Source organism: Tamandua tetradactyla, chromosome 1, assembly GCF_023851605.1.
Source record: "Tamandua tetradactyla isolate mTamTet1 chromosome 1, mTamTet1.pri, whole genome shotgun sequence".
Taxonomy (NCBI): domain Eukaryota; kingdom Metazoa; phylum Chordata; class Mammalia; order Pilosa; family Myrmecophagidae; genus Tamandua; species Tamandua tetradactyla.
The window spans coordinates 55,693,770-55,713,278 of NC_135327.1; the positions used below are offsets into that span (position 1 = coordinate 55,693,770).

The 19,509-nt window shown below is 40.7% G+C and overlaps 1 protein-coding gene and 1 pseudogene across 2 annotated transcripts; both read left to right on the forward strand.

The window, feature by feature from the left end:
- Nucleotides 1–578: 578 nt before the first annotated feature.
- On the forward strand, nucleotides 579–10,138 carry TMEM230 (transmembrane protein 230). 2 transcript variants are annotated; one of them, XM_077116261.1, is made up of 5 exons: nucleotides 579–711; nucleotides 2,294–2,459; nucleotides 2,881–3,001; nucleotides 4,697–4,819; nucleotides 7,926–10,138. In XM_077116261.1, exons 3-5 carry the CDS (start codon nucleotides 2,903–2,905, stop codon nucleotides 8,064–8,066), a joined length of 363 nt encoding a protein of 120 aa, XP_076972376.1. In that variant the 5' UTR covers nucleotides 579–711; nucleotides 2,294–2,459; nucleotides 2,881–2,902; the 3' UTR covers nucleotides 8,067–10,138. The 2 variants fall into 2 exon arrangements, with proteins under 2 accessions (XP_076972376.1, XP_076972366.1); XM_077116251.1 differs by lacking the exon at nucleotides 2,294–2,459.
- Nucleotides 10,139–10,240: 102 nt separating this feature from the next.
- On the forward strand, nucleotides 10,241–19,271 carry LOC143646842 (elongation factor 1-alpha 1 pseudogene; annotated as a pseudogene).
- The last annotated feature ends 238 nt before the right edge of the window (nucleotides 19,272–19,509 follow it).

Here is a 19,509-nt window from a genome sequence, read left to right on the forward strand (position 1 = left end):
GGCTGCAAGATCCCTGGTGAAACTTTGGGATGATGGAAATATATCTAGATTGTGGTGATGGTTCCAGAACTATGCATTTGACAAAACTCAGTCTACTGTACTTTATTATATGTAAGTTATATCTTAATAAACCTAACTTTTAAAAAGTTCTAAAGAATTCTCAAAGCTTCACGTGTGGTGTGCTGTAATTTGTCTCTTGTGAGTGGGCTTCAAGTAGATAAGACCTAATGATCTGGAGACGGAAACAAACCCAGTTTTGTGGGGTTACTCAAGAGAATGGCAGCAGATTACTGCCACCGAAGAGTGGTGTGCTCCTGCGGAAGGGTGACCACCTTGAGCCATGGATTTGAGATTGGCCATTTCCTGTCACCGTAGCTTGCCCTGCGCCTATGACCCAGGTGGGCGGGGACCTAGTCGCCGGCCCTAGCAGTAGAGGTGGCGGGCTGCGAGCACAGACCACTGGGCGGCGCTCTGAGTCGACGGTCCGAGAACTCCCACTGCAATCCGCCTGCGCAGGCGTAGCGCGAAAGTGGTACGTGCCCGGGTAGCTGAGATGTCGTCGCTGCAGATGACGTCGCTTCCGGCGCTTCGCTGGTCGGGTTGGGGCGGGCTGGACGGCAGTTAGGTGGGGCGTGCCATGCAGCCCACGACTCCTCGGCTGCTAACCGTGGGCGAGCTCCCTGCACGCGGGCGGCCTGGTACGGCGCTCTGGTAAGGCGTGCGGCGGTGGCGGAGCGGGAGCGCCTTCCTCAGGCTTTCCGCAGAGCTTAAGCGCCGAGTTCTGGAGTGGAGCGCTCTCCGCCGGGGTCACGGTTGGCGTTTCTCCAGAATCGGGTCTTGTTTACGTCTAAATTCGTGTCGGTTCTTATTTCTCTTCCTGGAGAGCCCTGGAGACCGGAAAGTAGTATATGTAGAGTTGCGTGATTCCAACTCCTGTGTTAAGCGCTTTTCTTGTGCTGTTTAAGAGTCTTGCGCCGCAAATTCAGGTGCTGAGGGAATTTGGAGGTTGCTCTGGAGCTGGTAAAAAGCCTGTGGGAACTTGGACCGGTACTTTGAGGAGACTATTGATTTGTTTTTCCTTTTCCTGTGGTTTAGGATTTTTACTCTGCAGCTAATAAGCATTCGCCTCACCTCCTCCGCCCTTCCGCTTTTTAATGTTTAGATTTAGGTGTATGAATAGTTACTAGCAGAGAGCGTAATTTTTTTTTAAAAATTGCGTATGTCCCATGTGCTCAGACACCCCGGGGAGAAAAACATGTATTGTAGTTTGAACTTTACGGTTTATAGAATTTAGATTATCCTATTATCCGGATTGCAACACTTAAAAACGTAGTACTTGAGGTAGTTGATGAGTATGTAAATCAACGTTACTTTTGCTTTTTCAGTACTTGATTTCTGGACCAGTATTTAATTATCAAACAGGACATAAGCATTTAACACCAATTCCTTGATAATGCTAGTTATTTTAGATTGACTACAACCCACTTAAAACACGCTTTAATGTTCAGAATTAAGTATGTGTAGAACACTTAGGACAGTGTCTGTCACCTAGCAAACACTAGATGCGTACTAATTGCCATTTTTATGTGATGGTTATTATTTACAGGATGTCACACTTGAGGAAGACCAAAATTATTGTTTTATTTTTATGTTTCCTTTATTGAAATATTCAATTTTCTCATTTTAAAGATGTGTGCTAACTCCTATACTGGCCATGCTTTCATTACTGATGTCTGCTTTGATTATTTTGAAAAAAATTATTCAATCTTTTTGTATAACTACGAAAATAATCTGGAAAATATAATCACAGCTTTGTTGTTGGGGTGGGGCAGAGAGGCAGGTTTATCAGAAGGCACTGGCACAGTACTGATAGCCAGTAGCTTTTCCAGTGTACAAGAAGTTTTACAGGTCCTTTGCATTAAAAGGATAACCTCAGTCAGGGGAAAACAGGCAAAATACTGATATGACTGCTTTTTTTTTTTTAATTTATTTATTAATTAAAAAATCAACAAACCAAAACATCAACATATATAATCAGTAATTCACATCATCACTTAGTTGCATATTCATCATTTCTTAGAACATTTGCATTAATTCAGAAAAAGAAATAAAAAGACAATAGAAAAACAAATAAAACGAACACAGAAAAGAGAAAAAAAAAAAGATTATACCTACTATACCCCTTACCCCTCGCTTTCATTGATCACTAGCATTTCAAACTAAATTTATTTTAGCATTTGTTCCCCCTATTTGATATGATTGTTTTCCATTCTCCTTCTCTCTTCACTTCCAGGCAAATAAGAGAATCATTTGAATAGACTCTCCTCTTGCTTTTTCTAAAGCAGGGGCAGACAGCACTGTAGCAGAGTGATTGAAAGTGTGGACTTTGGTGTCAGGTGGACCTGGACTTAAGTCACCACCCTTCCACCTACCTTCTGTGTCTTTGGAAAAATTAGGAGGTAGGGAATGTTGGTGGCAAGATAAATATGGGGTCTGATTCTTGGCAAATGTCTTGGCTGTCATTCCACTGAGGGCTGGTGGAAAAGCAGTCAGCAGCTGCTTGGAATTTTCTTCTCATTCTACCCACCTCTATTCCTGATGTTAGATGGTACGTCCTTATGACATTCTTCTCTTAAGAGTTTCATATTTCTTCCACTTATGGAACCTGCAGATCTGTATAAATGCGGTAAGTGGGATGGGGACTTTTTGAGCAAAGTGACTGGCTATGTGGTGTCATCTTGCCAAACCTGCCATTTTAACCTACAGGACAAGCCTGAGTGGATATATAATGAGGATGCATTTGTATCATTGAAGAGTCCTGAACTCACTGACTGTAGTACACTTGTCAACTGCAGGTGATAACGTTTTCTTTGATTTCAGACTGTAGCTGTGTCTGCTTGTTATGATGCCATCTCGTACCAACCTGGCTACTGGAATCCCCAGTAGTAAAGTGAAATACTCCCGGCTTTCCAGCACAGATGATGGCTACATTGACCTTCAGGTGAATGCAGAAGAAAGCTGGCAAAACTGGCTGGCTATGTTTCTGTTGACTTGGCAGGAAGACCTTCCAGTTGGAGGTTTTGCTAACTATCCCTGGGAATTAGAGGAAACAGAAGGAAGGAATCTCAGTTCTGATACCCTTTCTGCCATAGCCTACAGAAGGAGGGACCTTGGTAGGGCAGTTTCAAACATATATTGTCCACTTCTAGGAATTTGTAGTTGTCTCATAGAATTACAGCCTAGATGCCAGAGCCCATTAATTGTAAATTTTATTTAATTTATCCAGAAAATAATCAGCTTGTGCTTTGTTAAGTAGAATTATTTTTAAGAACCATGTTACCAGTTTGTGTACACTTTAGTCAAAACCAGTTCATCTTTTAAGGGAGAAACTAACTGCTAAAGCTAGCAGATTGTGGGAAACTTGGTTCTTTCCTCATGACATGAGATCCAGTTTATTAAAGGTTTTATTTGTGACAAACAGTAAGTAAAACAAAGAACAGTTAATTAACTTTGTATTTTACCCTGATCATTATTTATTTATTAAATTTTTTTTTTGCATGGGCAGGCACCGGGAATTGAACCCGGGTCTCTGGCACAGCAGGCGAGAACGCTGCCATTGCACCACCATCGCCCACTCTGATCATTGTTTATTAAATAGTCAATAGAATAGCTTCTCCTTTATCCCACTTCTCCTGCTACTTCTTCTATGGCCAAGGAAGAAGTAGTAGAAACTCATCCTTTTAAATATAAATATAAATATATATAAATTATTCTTTGTACTCTTTGGACCTGTGCTTGAAAGAGAAATTTAAAAAAAAAAAAGATCTGGGGAGCTTCCAGCCAATTAGGTCAGATCCAGCCATGAGGCAAAACCTTAAAGTTTGTCTCTGAATTTTTTTTTTTTTTTTTTTTTTTTTTAAAGAGAGGGAGGAAGGGAAGGAAAGACAGAGAAGGAAGGAAGGATGGAAGGAAGGAAGGGAGGAAGAAAGGGAAACATCTTGTTTTTATTATATTTTGTTTGTTTGTTTGTTTTTTTACATGGGCTGGGGCCGGGAATCGAACCGGGGTCCTCCGGCATAGCAGGCAAGCACTCTTGCCCGCTGAGCCACCGCGGCCCGCCCTGTCTCTGAATTTTTAATGATGAATTGGACTTGTTCACATGCAGCTTACTTGCTCCGTGGGCCAGGCAACTAATGTTTTAGAAAAAAACTGAAGTTGTTTCTAAAGCCATTGACTATTTACTGGCTTAACTTCAAATGCTGGAAATTAATTACTCTTTCTTCACTTCTGCAAAGCATAGTGTTCATATTTATATTCCCATAGATTAGTATAGTGCCTGGCACATGGAAGGCACTTGAGTATATTTCTAATGAATGAGTGACCATAAAGTAACTTTTGTTTCTGTAAGAAAGTAGTTTATTATGGTACTGTGAATTGTCTGTGGAATGAGACTGGAACTAGAAAGGATGATATTCTACTTGGACTCCTTTGAGTGACAGGTAAAGCAATGGCTGGAGCTTTATCTCCTGCCTCTCCCTTTTCTTTCTCTCCCAGAGCTGTAGCTGGGTGGTAGGACATGCTTCAAGGCAAATGAACATCCAGTGGATTCTTATTATCCTCCCAGCTTTAAAATATCTGAACCCTGGTATTTTTATAATGCTCTTCCTTGTCTTGCCCCTCCCCATTTCTTTTCCAGTTTAAGAAAAGTCCTCCTAAGATTCCTTATAAGGCCATTGCGCTTGCCACTGTGCTGTTTTTGATTGGCGCCTTACTTATTATCATAGGTTCCCTCCTGCTGGCTGGCTACATCAGCAAAGGGGTAAGCATGTGTGAATGTGCCGGAAGACCTTTCAAATGTGAGCCAGGGTACTCTTACTTTTATAGTCATAACAAGTATAGATTCCAGCAGAAAGAAGAAAAGGATTTTCTTTTAGATTTTGTTTTCTGATAACAAAATATGTTTTTCTTTCTTTGAGCAACAACAGACTTTTCCCAGGGTTCCTTTGAGGTGTGTGCTGGTAGGTGGGCACCTCCGCCTCTGGGATCTTGGGCAACTTGCCCACTGTCATGGTTTGAAACAGCAAAGCTAAGCCTGGCATCCAGGGCTCCTAACTGGCTGTAGTTTGAGTAGCGCATTGTCATTGTAGCTTTGCAGGGCCGCAGATATACTGGTCAGTGTTTGGGGAGAAGTGAGGTTTGTATAGGTCCAGGGCCACTGATTAAGCCATGACTTTCGGATCATGAATCAGATCTTTCTTAAATTAAGTTTGGTTGGAATTCCTTTTGAGCTTCAGTATGATACCTTAGAGACATAAAGTGGTGTTTGTTGGTTCTCTCTCTTGGACTGACCCTCCGTGCACAGCATCTAAGTTCTGAACTGATTTTGGGCATAATTCACTAACAGTCTTCAACGCACACACCAAGCCAAGGAATGATGATAACATCACTCCCCAGGAATAACATAACTAGGAGCTGACACTGTGGGTATTATCATTGAAATTGTGAATAGTTCTGCTGTCACAATAAAATGGCTGCATATGGTTTTTAAGGAGTGTATCTGACTTGCCATCCATTCTTAGCTATTTAAATTATATGGTATTAAAATTACTGTATTATTATATAGACTGCTTCCTTCATGCAGACTAAATTTGAACAGCTGACTTTAGGACTGTACCTTTGGTTAACTTGTACTTGCAGTCTGTAGTTTATTAACCCTTTGGATACAATAAGGAGTCTATAGTTATATCATTTTTTAAAATAATAATAATAAAAGAAAATGTGGGAAAATATATATAAATTACAAAGGTTGAAAAAGAAAGTACTAGGTGTCTCTCAGAGATTCCACTTTAGTAGGGCTAGGGTGGGGCATGAGATTTTCCATTTCTAAAAATTTCCCAGGTAATGCTGGTGGGGGGCAGTTTTTGAGAACCATTGCTATAGCATAACATTAAGAGACATGTAATTATTGTCCTAGTTTTTAGTGGTAAGATTATTAGGTTTAGATGTCATCAGCCTAATACATTGTTATAAACTTCCCTGTCACCTTTTCCACTAATGAACCCAGTTCTACCATTCTTTTCTGCTTTTTTTATCCAAAATTTACCGTGAAATACATTGTATATTAGTAAAAGTAGGAAAGTACTTATTTCTCTTTATCAACATTTTATAAAAATGTACTTACCAACCTCTAAAGGTGACCAAAGAATTGCAGGTATCATTATGAACTCATTTTTACATATTTGTGTTTTAATCAATTCTGGTCTTTACTGTTTTTTGTCTAAATTGTCCCATATTTGGTCCTTTAGGTTACTCCTATGTCCTTTTGACCTGACCCTCATAGCTTTTGATAGCTGCCTGCTTTCTGGTGCAGCAAGTTACTCCGGGCCTATCTGTACATCCTGCCCGTCCCGACCTATAAACATCCATTTCTCTAAGGAGACCTGGTTTCATTTAGTGGGAAGTAGATTTAGCAGTCAGTCTGAGCATTAATGGTGCTTATTTACTATTGGGTTGTCATTGTTTCTAGGTCTTTTCATTGATAGTATGGGGAAATATCTTTTAGAAAACTAGGGGGAAAATGATTTCATATGAATATTTCCAATGCAAATTTAAGATTGTAGAGGTTAGGCTTAATTTCTTTGATTTTATATATGTATGTCTATTGTAATGATATTGATATAATTATTTACTTGCCTTATTCTTTGTTATGCATAGAATAGCTTCAAAGCTATTACTGCTTAATATAAGACTGCTGAATGCACTGTAAGCTTTCTTTGCAGTTCTCTTTATTCTTAGGATATATCCCATTAAGGATGTACAGTAAAAATCACTGCAAAAGATAGGTAGAAAATGTAAAATTAGATAACAGAAATGACGTCAAATATGTCAGTTGTGATAGTTGCTGTCTTTATTCTTTTTGGTGTTTAAATTGTCCTGTCTTTGGCCTGAAGGAGCCCCTTTTTGTTCTCTTCCCTGGTGCTAAATTCACATTTATTGAGTCACTGTTTTTTGTCAGGTAGGGTCACTTGCTGTACATGTACTCTGTCATTTAATTTTTAGAATAAAAATGGGTAAACTAATCAATGAACATTGTTTAAATATGCCTGTTAAAAAGAGATTTTTAGGTTGGGTTTAGATCTTTAGATAAGGGAGTATTCCTAAGCTTTAGAACAATGGGAAAAAATCAAAAGGGATATCAGTTTAACTATGGAAACATTTAAAACTGCACCTAAAAAAAATAAGGCAGATAAAACACCATTTTATGAAGGTGAATCCAGTCATTCAGCACATATTGTTGCTCGTCTGTTTTATGTCAGGCACAGGTTCATACAAGGATGAACAAAGTCCCTCCCTTGTGGAGCTCCCCCCAAAGTTGAATCTGTACTGATGAAGATTCTAAACACAATTCCTCCCCATTTAACCTGCGAATTTTACTTGTGGAAATCCCACTCTAAGGAGAAACTGGGGAACAACTAAAGTATCCAACATTGGGATTGAGGGTGATTAAGTAACTTTGATACATCCATTACAGAGGATTTTCACACAACCATTACAGTTAAAATATATGAAGAACTTTTAATATGGGCATTTGCTTGTTGTAATAAGAGACAAGAAATAGGGTACAGAGTATGGTGTATTCACAACTGAAATATTTCAGAGAAAAGAACAGAAGGAAATGAACCAAAATAATTATGGATGAGAACGGATACCTCTTCTTCTTGATAACTTTTGGTACTTTGTAGTTTTAATTTAGTTTATAATCAGGAGGAGAAAAGATATAATGCTTTTCCTTGGTAAGGTACTACCTAAAAAAAAAGTCATGAAAAGCCTAAGGTACTGAACCAGAAATTGAGCCCATGGCTTTATTTTATTTTAAAATTTAAAATTTGTTTGGTACTAATATGTTTACCTTCTGCTTCCACCAGGGGGCAGACCGGGCTGTTCCGGTCCTGATCATTGGCATCCTCGTGTTCCTGCCCGGTTTTTACCACCTGCGCATCGCCTACTATGCATCCAAAGGCTACCGGGGTTACTCCTACGATGACATTCCAGACTTTGATGACTAGCCACCCACCTCAGCCCAGAGGAGAGTCACAGATGGGGCTGAGCCCAGCTTTAAGACAATAGGCAAAATTGGCTTAAGGGCTAAGGAATTCTGCAGTGTGCAGATGTCTAACAAAACTCTTGCCAGATTTTATGGGTGTACCCCAAATATGTTCCTTGAGCTTACAGTTAGCTAACTAGGACATGCTTTATTTTTCAACTCCTTGCCCCGGCAGAAGCTCCTGATGAGTTTTTCCAGTTGATTTGTATCATGGAAGAATAGCAATGTTAATTGTATAGGAAGTTATTCTGTAGAGGAAAGTGTTGCCATCACCACCCTTTTTAGAGTTGAGTGTTTCTTTTAAATAATCCTCATTGTGACAAATGGAAAAATGCAGTCTGTATAATTTCTTATTAAGTAATTTATTTTGAAAATATCTAAGCGCCTTATCTCCTAAACTTATCTCTAACTTTGTATTCGAGGAAAGACCTTGGTAAAATCAAATATTAATGTGAGCGCATCTGTAGTGTATTTACTTGATTTCTTATTGACAGCAACCAGGAAATTGTAAAACCTCAGAGCAGGTTATCAAAATGTAAAGTTTCTCCCTCCACCAGTCCTTGGCCAGTTCTGATATGGCTCACCACTAGGGTGGCCAGCTATGATTTAGGTCATTATGTCCTTTTGTAGATCAAGAATTGGATTTTTGGTTGTTTCCTAATGAAAAATGTAGATAAGTGGTTACTTCAAGTTTTACAACCCCATTATTAGCACCTTGTATTATTATAGCCTTCTTCTGAAGATCAGAAGACTGATCTTGGCATGATTTTATTTCCTGGCTTGCAAGGTTTTCTGGATTACAAAAAGTGACTTGTATTTAAAAGGGATTAAAATGGCAAAATCCAAATCATGGGCTTAAAATGAGTTACCTTTAAACATATTTCAGAAACATTTTAATGATTATTTGGTATTTTTTATTTCAATATCCAGGACTACCTTCGTTTTTAGGTAGCTGTCGTTGTGGGTCATACTCTACTGAACAGAAATCATTCTGTTACTCCAAGTTTTGGGCCTGATTGACTAGAAGTGTCATCATCTGATACTTAGAAGGCTATGGGTAGAACACGTTTTTCAGAAAAGAAGAGTTCATTTTGGACTTGTTAAATTTAAGACGTCTGCTCAACATTCAGTGGAGCTGTTAAGTAGACAATTGTGATGTATGTATCTGAAATTGGGAGGTGGAGGAAAGACTCAAGATATAAATTTTAGGAGTCAGTGTTTTGACAAATTGAAAAGCTATGGGACTGGATGATATCGCCATGAGAGGACTCAGGAAATGAAGGACAAAGAAAGGGTGACCTGAGGCCAACTTTAAGGTTAGGCATATTTGGTGATTAACAGGAAGATTCCAGTCCTTTATGTAAAATTCTTGGGCCTTGACAGTGAAGATGTGAGGAAATATATAAAGCTCTATCCCTGGGCAGTGTTTGCAAGACAAAGCTCAAACTGGAAGGTTTGGGCCAGATGAAATTATTTGATCCTTTTCATAATGATGCTGCTGGTAAGGAAAAAAAAAATAGAACCGTAGGGTATAAAGTGAAAAGCAAACATCTGTTTCCCTTGTCCTGCTTGCCAAGATTCTTCAACTTGGAAGTGCTCTAAGCACATAAACGTATATATCTTTTTTTTTGTTTAATTAAACCTGATTGCCAATGTAAGGTACTATAATTTATTTTTTTCCACTTAATCTAATTTGTACATCTTTCCATACCCATTAATGGAGATCAACCACATTCTTTTTAATGTACAGGGTAAGTATGGTTTTCCATCCTATTCCTATAATCGTAGGGTCCTAAGAGAAGAGACCAGAGAAATCAGGCCCTCACCAACTTCCTTCCTAAGGCAGGAATTCCCTAAGATGTCTCTTGACAAATGGTTCTTGCTGTTTTATTAGAGCATTTCAGTATTCATAATCTCATTTCAGTTGGGATTGTTATGGAATTATCTTTTAAGTCAAAATCAGACTCTCTGTAATTATGCATTGACTGTAATTGTATCCTCTTGCTATATAGAAAAAAAATCATACCTCCATGATGATGGTGAACATTTCTTGAGTTCTTTACCAACATTGTGCCAAGTGCTTTTATTATGTATTCTGTTTCATTTTATTTCTTTGAAAAACCTTGAGTTAGGTAAGATTCTTAACTAGTAAGTAAGATATTTGGGATTCAAATTTAGGCAGTCTAAATTCCCTTTACCATGTGTGGAAGTCAAATGCCTTTTCACGGTTGACAAGTAAGAAAAAAAAATGGGAAAGGGGGTGACATTAGGGACCGAGGTCAATTGTCAAATGTATATTTTATGTAAAAGCAGCCCCCACCTCTCATAATTGCAGGTCAACCCGTGTGCGCTTGCTTTATAAGCATTTTCTTATTTGAAACTACCATTAGAGTATCCATTAATCTTTTCCAAGGCCAAACATTTACCCCAGTTGCTTCCACTGTTCTCTATATGATGGGGATTCCAAATCATTGGCGCTCCGGTCTCCTTTGGATGAGCTTCACCTGGTCAGTGTAGCAGACGCATATTGAGTAAGTACTTCCTGTATGCAAGGAATTGTGTTATGTGCTGGGGATTCAGCAGGAAAAGATGTGGCTTGATCAAAGAGTTGCAGTGTTTGGAAACTAGTGGCCACAGACACTTGCCTGCGTTTTGTTTTTAAAAATGAAAAGATGTACTTGATTTTGATTTTCAACTTTTCTTAAAAAATGGGTAGATAGCCATTTGTGACAGAGGTTGCAGCCAGCCTGGAGCAAGATAGTGAGAACAACTTTGGGCTGAGTGAGATTATCCAGTTCACTGCAGTCCCCACCACTGCTCGGTTACTTTTGCACCCTACCTGCTGATTGTCCTCATAGGGAAAAGAGTGTATCTCACCCTCCCACAAAGTCTGGCACAGTGCCTGTAGGCACTCTATGTTCCTTTGAGGTGTGGACAGGTCAGGTGGTGCAGACTTTCCTTGATGTGCCTCAATGAGGTACTTGGCAAGCCAGCTCATAATCAGCTAGATTTGGTGCTACCTGGTAAATCAAGGCTTTGGGACAATGAGCCAGGTTCACAAGCCATCTGCAAGTCCCTTCTCCAGGATCATGTGATGTCCCTACCAGCTGACAAAGGAGCCGCCTGTTGCTGGTGTGTGGCAAGGGAACCTGGTACAATAACCCAGTGCTGACTGCTAACCTTTCTTGAAGGGTCATATTCCAAATTATCCCACCTCATTTGCCTGGATCTGTCATCTAAATCCCTATCCCGAGGCTTCCCTCCTAGATTCCATCCCCTGGGCTCTTGCTGGCTGCCAGGGCTGGCCTCCCGGGTTGTTATGATTTAGTCATGGATTGGAGCCAGGGTGGGAAGGACACAGACCCTGATACTTTTTAGCTGCAAGGTATTGGGCAAATTACTTCCTGGAGCCTCAGTTTTCGTATCTGTAATATAGGGATAAACCAGGCCTCATAAGAGGTCATTTGGAGGAGTGCTTTGCACAGAGCATGGCACATAGCCCTAAGTGGAAGATGCTCTCCGTGAAAGCAAAGATCACTGTTTGGCTTCAGGGATCCCGCCTGAGGCAAGGCAGAGGAGGAGGGGAAAGGGCCCATCTACTACCCTAGGGCCATCCTGAGGAACCTGCTGTTCCATAGACTGAACTCCACTCTGCAGCCAGCATGGCTTCACCCGGGTGTAGGTGGGGCTCCCTCCTAAACTGCCCACAGGAGGGTGTTAGGAAGGCTTTCACACCTGGAGCTTGTTCATCCTGCTGCTGGGCCTGAAGCCTGTGTACTCTCGCCTTACTCTGGAACAGGAGGGGAAGGGTAGGGTGAGGGAAACACCCCACTGTAGCCACCAGGTGGGCCAGAGAGGCCCCTGCCCAGGAAAGCCCTGCTGGGAAGGTCCTAAAGGCAAAGGGTGGTGCGCCTGGAGCATTCTCACACAACCTCTTGCTGGAATTTGTACTCCCTCCATCTCCTTCTCCATACAGTCCCTATGTTCATCTCTTTTCCTTCTGTACTCTCCCCTCAGTTTCACTTTGACCATCAGCAGCACCTAGGAGCTTATTAGGAATGTAGAATTTCAGGCCTGTTCCAGTTACACTAAATCAGCCACTGCATTTTTAACAAGATTCCCAGGGAGTTAATTGCATATCAGTGTTTGAGAAGTACTGGTCTGGGGTGCCCTGGCCCTCCTAGTCCACTTCCTTCCTTTGGGAAAGTCCTTCCGATGGACAGCACCATCTTTGTTCTAAGCTCAGCTGTGGGGACCCAGGACATGTAGTACCTCCTCCTTGATCCTTTATTTTCCAGCTAAAACAGCAACTCCCCAGGGCATTGAAGAAATAGAAATGACAGGGAAACAACACAGGGGGTTTTGTGAAGCTCCTCAGCATGAGCAGTGAGAAGCCAACTAGGGAGTCCTGGGCATGGTGAAGGTCCTTGGAAAGAATGGACAAGTGGTATGAAGGCCAAGGTAGAGGAGCAATGTGTAAATTATGGCCCAGTGGGAGGCCGGATATGCTTTCTCTGTTTCTGTGGCAAGCAGGCCTGGAGGCTCAGGGCCTTACCCTGGACCCCTAGGGTGCTGGCTTCCTGCCTATCCCCATGGCTGTCTGATGCCTCCATTCTTTCACTCCTCTGCCTTCGACCTCTAACTTGAGAAAAGCTGACTAGATGAGGCTCCAATCTGGGGGAAAGTTCTTGGCCAAGATTCTAATTTTTCTAGGGGGTTTTCTCTTGGATTAATAGCAGCAGTTTGCCCTGGGACACCCCCCACTGGGGCAGTGTCCTCCCACAGCTGAGCCTGCAATAAATACAGCAGCAGACACACTGACACAGCCTGGGAGGGTGTGGCCTGGCAGAATTGGGCTGTAGTGGTGAGGAGATGACTTGTGTTGAGAAAGAGAAGCAACCACGGGGAGCCTGAGTGAGTCAGACCACCTATTTCTGGCTGTGCTCTGAAAATCTTAAGACTTACTGACAGGTTACTTACTGAGAGCTGCAAGTTTCACTTCCTAGACATTTCAGAAAATGCTGCTGAGGCCGAAAGGGCTGTGACATAATGCCAACCCCATGTCAAGGACTCCTGCTTATTCTGAACATTGACTCAAAACGATCTTCCACTGCGTTGCTTTGCCCAGCCTCCAGCAAGGGGCAAGGAAGCCATCTCTTTCCTCCAGTCTTATCTGACCAGACTGGCAGTAAAAGATGTTATCTTCTCAATGGGCAGAGATCGGGATTTCACAATCTAGGAACAAAAAACAAGGAGGCAGGCACAAAGTCTATCAAGTGATGTAGGGTGTTGGCAGGGTGGACCTATATTTGCTTATCAAATCTTGGGTCACCAAAACTTGAAACTTGAGAATTCCTTGGGGATGAAATATCTTCTTATTAAAACAACTCAATTTAAACATTAACCGAAAAAGTGGACCACAGAGCTTGGAAAGCAACTCTACCTTGATACAATGTCTTAACTATTATCAGTCACAGTTTTAATCCAACCTTGTTCTTAGATCCAGGCTTTGATTGGAATTTGCTTGTTAGTTCACCTTGAATTCTATCTTTAAGTTTATTCATGGAATATTTGGGGGCACCTATCATGGCATCAAAGAGGAGTCATCCACCATGACTATTCTACAGCAATTTGCAACATACTTAGAAAGAGATCCATACTTGAGCTACCTAAATAAACATAATAAATAGTATTAATAATGAGCAATTTAGAAAATTGTTTTTCTCATAAGTGGATTGGAGAAGAAAGGAGACTTAGCAGCTGAAATGTCTGGCTAAGATGGGGCTTGAGCTAGATCACAGGCAGGTGGGTAGGGGAACTTGGACTGGCCTAAAGCTGGTAATGGGTACTGTGGTCTGGGGCCCATAGGCTGGGCACTGGAAGAATTGAGAAATAACGTGGACTAGATAACACAGGACAACATTGTAACCTGCTAAGGAATAAGGCACTTTGGTAGTTTTCTTTTCTCAAAATTATCAATGCACATACATTAAAAAGTCAAATGGTTCTGCAAAGCTCATTATGAAGAACAACAGCCCTCTGCAATCCTTCCTCCCTCTTCCCACCAAAGAAAACTATTCTTGAGTCTTCCAGCTGAATCTTTTGGTACTGACTTCAGTATCTCCACATAAAATATTTATATTACCACTAACCATTCAGGGTTAGGCCTTATCAACTGACTTATCCAGTGAAAGATGGCAATTTAGCTTGCTTCTCTCTATCCCCTATGTAAAGTTGGAATGGCAGAAAGTCTTACAATCATCTCTATTTGCTTGAACTCCCACTTTACTCAGGAAGCTACAAAGAAGAAACAGAGGGCAACTAAGGCAGGCTGACATGCCAAAGATCCCTTATGGTGCTGATGGAGACCCCTGCCTTTGCTGTAATAAAATGGGTCAAACTGATGCCAGCAAGCTACTAATCTTCACCAGATAGCCACAAACTTGAATGAGCAGTCCTGCTTGTGTAGGTTCTAATTAACAGACTATGATCTCAAGACACCCTCCTCCAGACAACTTATGTCCCCCTTGCAATCCACGTAGCTCACACTTCCCTCATAACTTGTCTCCCTTTCTCCTCCATCCCCTAACTTCCTCCCTGTGTCCCAGACAGCCTTATTAGCTGCCTGTGAACCCAGCTCTTTTGAACAGTAACCTCTTTTTTGATAGTGCTCCAGCATGCGTGTTACTTTAGCTCATTAAGCTTCTTCTGTCCTTTGGCTTTCATTCTGATTTCATTGTAACAGTCTGGTGTCAGAAGTGGGATCGAAGGTGGATGCTGGGACAGCAACTCAGAGAAGAGCATGGTACCAGAAGGAATCCTTTGTTTTCCTTCTTCTCTGGGTTCATCATCTGGCTACCTCGGATAGCCACTCTTGGACTTTTGAACTCCCACTGTGTTAAGGATGAGGTCAAATTCATTTGTTGGGTTAAAGTCTGATTGGGCCTCTGTTACTGTCTTTGTTTTTTTCTTTTTTGTTTTGGCTGTCAGGTAAGAGAATTCTCTACTGTTGCTCTGACTATGAGAAACAGTCAATCCATTTTGTTGAGCAAAACCTGGTAAGGCCTTTGCAGATTCATTACAGAACCACCAAGTAAGAGCTCTCTGTCTTACTGGCAGTGTTTTATTACAAAATGGGGTGATGAGTAACAAACAAATTTTTAATAAACAAAATGGGGTAAGAGGTAATAAATGAATGGAGTAATTTAATTAATAAATGGAGTAATGGATGATAAACAATTTTTTGTGTTATTACAAAATGGGGTAATGGGTAGTAAACTGTTAACTGAAGTCCCCCTGGGAGAACCTCTGGTCCAAATGGCCACTTATTATATGTGCAAGAATTCTAATGTCAACAATTTGCAACTATCCTAATAAATAAGTTAAATTAACCTCTGATGAACCTAAATCTACACAGCCACAGTAGGGCTGTCTTGATCAGTTTAGATTTTATTATCTCAAGGAGAAACTTAATAGCCCCAAATTTTAAATTAAGGGAACATAAAGACAGAATTTATTTTGTAAGACAGAATACAGTCATGAAGTATGTAACAACATGGATGGACTTGAGGACATTATGCTGAGTGAAATTAACCCGAAACAAAAGGACAAATACGGTATGGTCTCACTGATATGAACTAAAATTAATGAGTGAACTTGGAGAATTTTTTCTTACACATTGTATAGATATCCCCTTTTTAGTTTATGGTGCAATAGAGTGGCTAGAGGGAGGTACCTGAAACTGTAGAGCTGTGTTCCAGTAGCCATGATTCTTGAAGATGATTGTATAATGATATAGCTTTTGTAATGGGAGTGTGTGATTGTGGGGGGAAAAAAAAGAATTTATCTAAAAAAAAAACAATGGGAGAAAGATCAAAGGTGATGGTGGAGTTATACAGAGAAGGTTGGGTTTAGCAAATGAGTATGACTGCTGAATCATTACACTGATATTTCTTTTAGCCTCCAGCACCTTAGAGCAGCTAGAAATAAAAACCTAAAATTGTGGAATTGTAACCCATACCAAACTCTGAAATCTGTTCTTCAACTAATTGTTCCAATGTACTTTGAAGTTTATTGCATTTATGTATATATATGTTATTTTAAAAAAATGAGGAGCATAACAGAGAAGACAGGATTTAACAAATGAGTATGACTGCTGAATCATTATATTGTTATATTATTTCTGTTGCTCTCTAGTGTCTTGGAGCAGCTAGAAGAAACGAACAAAAAATCATAGAACTATAACCCATACCAAATTTTAAAATCTGTTCTATAACTACTTGTTAAAATTTACTTGGAAATTTATTGCTTTTTTGTATATATGTTATATTTCACAATAAAAAAACACAAAAAAAAGAAATAAAAAAATTTTTAAAGGCTTAATTAGACAATTAAGGAAACAATGAAGAACTTAAAAACTGCTTTTTCACAACAAGTTTGCCACCAGAACACAGGTGTCGTGAAAACCATCACTAAATCTTAAGCCAAAACCAAAAACTAAAAGACTCATATCAACATTGTCATTACGGGACACGTAGATTCGGGCAAGTCCACCATGACTGGCCATCTGATCTACAAATGTGGTGGAATTGGCAAAACAACCACTGAAAATTTTGAGAAGGAGGCTGCTGAGATGCGAAAGGGGTCCTTCAAGTATGCCTGAGTCTTGGATAAACTAAAAGCTGAACGCGACTGTAGTATCACCATTGATATCTCCCCATGGAAATCTGAGACCAGCAAGTATTCTATGACCATCATCGATGCCCCAGGACACAGAGACTTTATTAAAAACATGATTACAGGTATATCTCAGTCTGATTGTGCTGTCCATTGTTGCTACTGGTATAGGTGAATTTGAAGTTGGTATATCCAAGAATGGGCAGACCCGAGAGTATGCCCTTCTGGCTTACACACTGGGTGTGAAACAACTAATAGTTGGTGTTAACAAAATGGATTCCACCAAACCACTTTACAGTCAGAAGAGAGATGAAGAAATCTTTAAGGAACTCAGCACCTACATTAAGAAAATTAGCTACAACCCTGACCCAGTAGCATTTGTGCCAATTTCTGGTTGGAATGGTGACAACATGCTGGAGCCAAATGCTAATATGCCTTGGTTCAAGGGATGGAAGGTCACCCGTAAGGATGGCAATGCCAGTGGAACCACACTGCCTGAAGCTTTGGATTGTATTCTGCCACCTACTCATCCAACTGACAAGCTCCTGCATCTGCCTCTTCAGGATGTCTACAAAATTGGTGGTATTGTTACCGTGCCTGTGGGCCGAGTGGAGATTGGTGTTCTCAAACAGGGCATGGTGGTCACCTTTGCTCCAGTCCAGGTTACAGCTGAAGTCAAGTGTGTTGAAATGCACCATGAAGCTTTGAGTGAAGCTCTTCCTGGGGACAACGTCAGCTTCAGTGTCAAGAACGTATCTGTAAAAGATGTTCATCGTGGCTGTGTGCTGGTGACAGCAAAAATAACCCACCAATGGAAGCAGTTGGCTTCACTGCTCAGGTGATTATCCTGAACCATCCAGGCCAAATCCGTGCTGGCTATGCACCTGTGCTGGATTGTTACACAGCTCGTGGTGCTTGCAAGTTTGCCAAGTTGAAGAAGATTGATCGCCATTCTGGCAAGAAGCTGGAAGGTGACCCCAAGTTCCTGAAATCTGGTGATGCTGCCATCGTTGATATGGTTCCTGACAAGCTCATGTGTGTTGAGGTTTCTCTATCATCCTCTGGGTTGTTCTGCTGTTCCTGATCTGAGACAGTTGCTGTGGGCGTCAACAAGGCAGTAGATGAGAGAGTTGCTGGAGCTAGCAACGTCGCCAAGTCTTCCCAGAAAGCTAATTGAATATTAACCATAACACCTGCCACTCCAGTCTTAATGAGTTCTGGAAGAATGGTCTCAAAACTATTTGTCTCAATTGGCCATTTAAGTTTAAATTAAAAGACTGGTTAATGATAATAATGTATTGTAAAACCTTCAGAAGGAAAGGCGTGTTTTGTGGATCATTTGTTTTCGCGTGACAGTTTGAAGTTATTAGTTTTTAAAATCATTTCTTTTTAAATGGAAACAACCAAAAATCTGTCACAGAATTTTGAGACCCACTGAAACAAAGTTTAATGAGATATTCTCGCAAGGAGTGGGGACAACAAAATCAATAGGCCGGGTCCTGAATCTTGGGGTCTGTTCATATGAAACTTATCCCCACAAAGAATAGACTAAGCCTACTTAAAATTAGGCCTAAGCATCACTCCAAGAAAACCTCTTTTGTTGCTCAAATGTGGACTGTCTCTCTCTCTCAGCCAATACGACAAGCAAACTCACTGCCCTCCCCCTCTCTACGTGGGACATGACTCCCAGGGGTGTGGACCTTCCTGGCAACGTGGGACAGAAATTCTAGAATGAGCTGGGATTCAGCATCAAGGGATTGAGAAAACCTTCTCAACCAAAAGGGGGAAGAGAGAAATGAGACAAAATAAAGTGTCAATGGCTGAGGGATTCCAAACAGAGTCGAGAGGTTATCCTGGAAGTTATTCTTATGCATTAAATAGATATCACCTTTTTAGTTAAGGCATAACAGAGAGACTGGAGGGAACTGCCTGAAAATGTAGAGCTGTGTTCCAGTAGCCATGTTTCTTGAAGATGATTGTATAATGATATAGCTTTCGAAGTGTGACTGTGCGATTGTGCAAACCTTGTATCTGATGCCCCTTTAATCTACCTTATTGACAGATGAGTAAAACATATGGATTAAAAACAAATAAATAATAGGGGGAACAAATGTTAAAATAAATTTAGCAGATTGAAAAAACAGAGTTTTATGAGAAACCTGTGTCTTCTTTTGAAAGGTCAGCCTTGAATTGCTTAGGCAAAAAGGCTCTTAATCTATTTCTGGTGTTCCATCTGCTGAAATTTGATAGTTCGGGGTAAAGTTTTGTTAGGACAGAAATTAAGGTGGTTTTTTTTTTTTTTTTCCACTTCTAAGGGGAGGGATCATGACTTAATCTGTTTTAAGTGCTTACAAAATACAGTGGTTTGTTGGTTGCAACCTCGGTTAGTATGGAAAAGCAGAGGGTAATTTGTAATGTTTAAAAGCTTCCTTAGGCCAACTTTTATAATAAAGTCCATGTGTTGCATGTAGAAAAAAAAAGAATTTAAAAATGAACCCATCTAACCCTGCCCCAATGTTTCCATTCAAAATCAAATCCTTTGTTCTGTGGACCCAAAGCCCTAGCTAAGGTTGGGATCCGGCAGGAGTTACCCTGGGTGGCCGGCTTCTTTGATGTGGGGAAAGGTGACCTGACTGCTTGACTGCGGGGTACCTTCCTCTGAGCACAGGGATGCCGCAAAAGCGAAAGTGCCTGAAGAAACTAAGCACATGTTACGAAAACAAAAGATT

Excerpts from the sequence above, each read along its gene's own strand:
- TMEM230 (XM_077116261.1), top strand. The coding sequence starts at position 2,903 with ATGATGCCATCTCGTACCAACCTGGCTACTGGAATCCCCAGTAGTAAA. Across the intron at positions 3,002-4,696 it reads ATGGCTACATTGACCTTCAG|TTTAAGAAAAGTCCTCCTAA; the intron begins GTGAATGCAGAA and ends TTTCTTTTCCAG. Across the intron at positions 4,820-7,925 it reads CTGGCTACATCAGCAAAGGG|GGGGCAGACCGGGCTGTTCC; the intron begins GTAAGCATGTGT and ends TGCTTCCACCAG.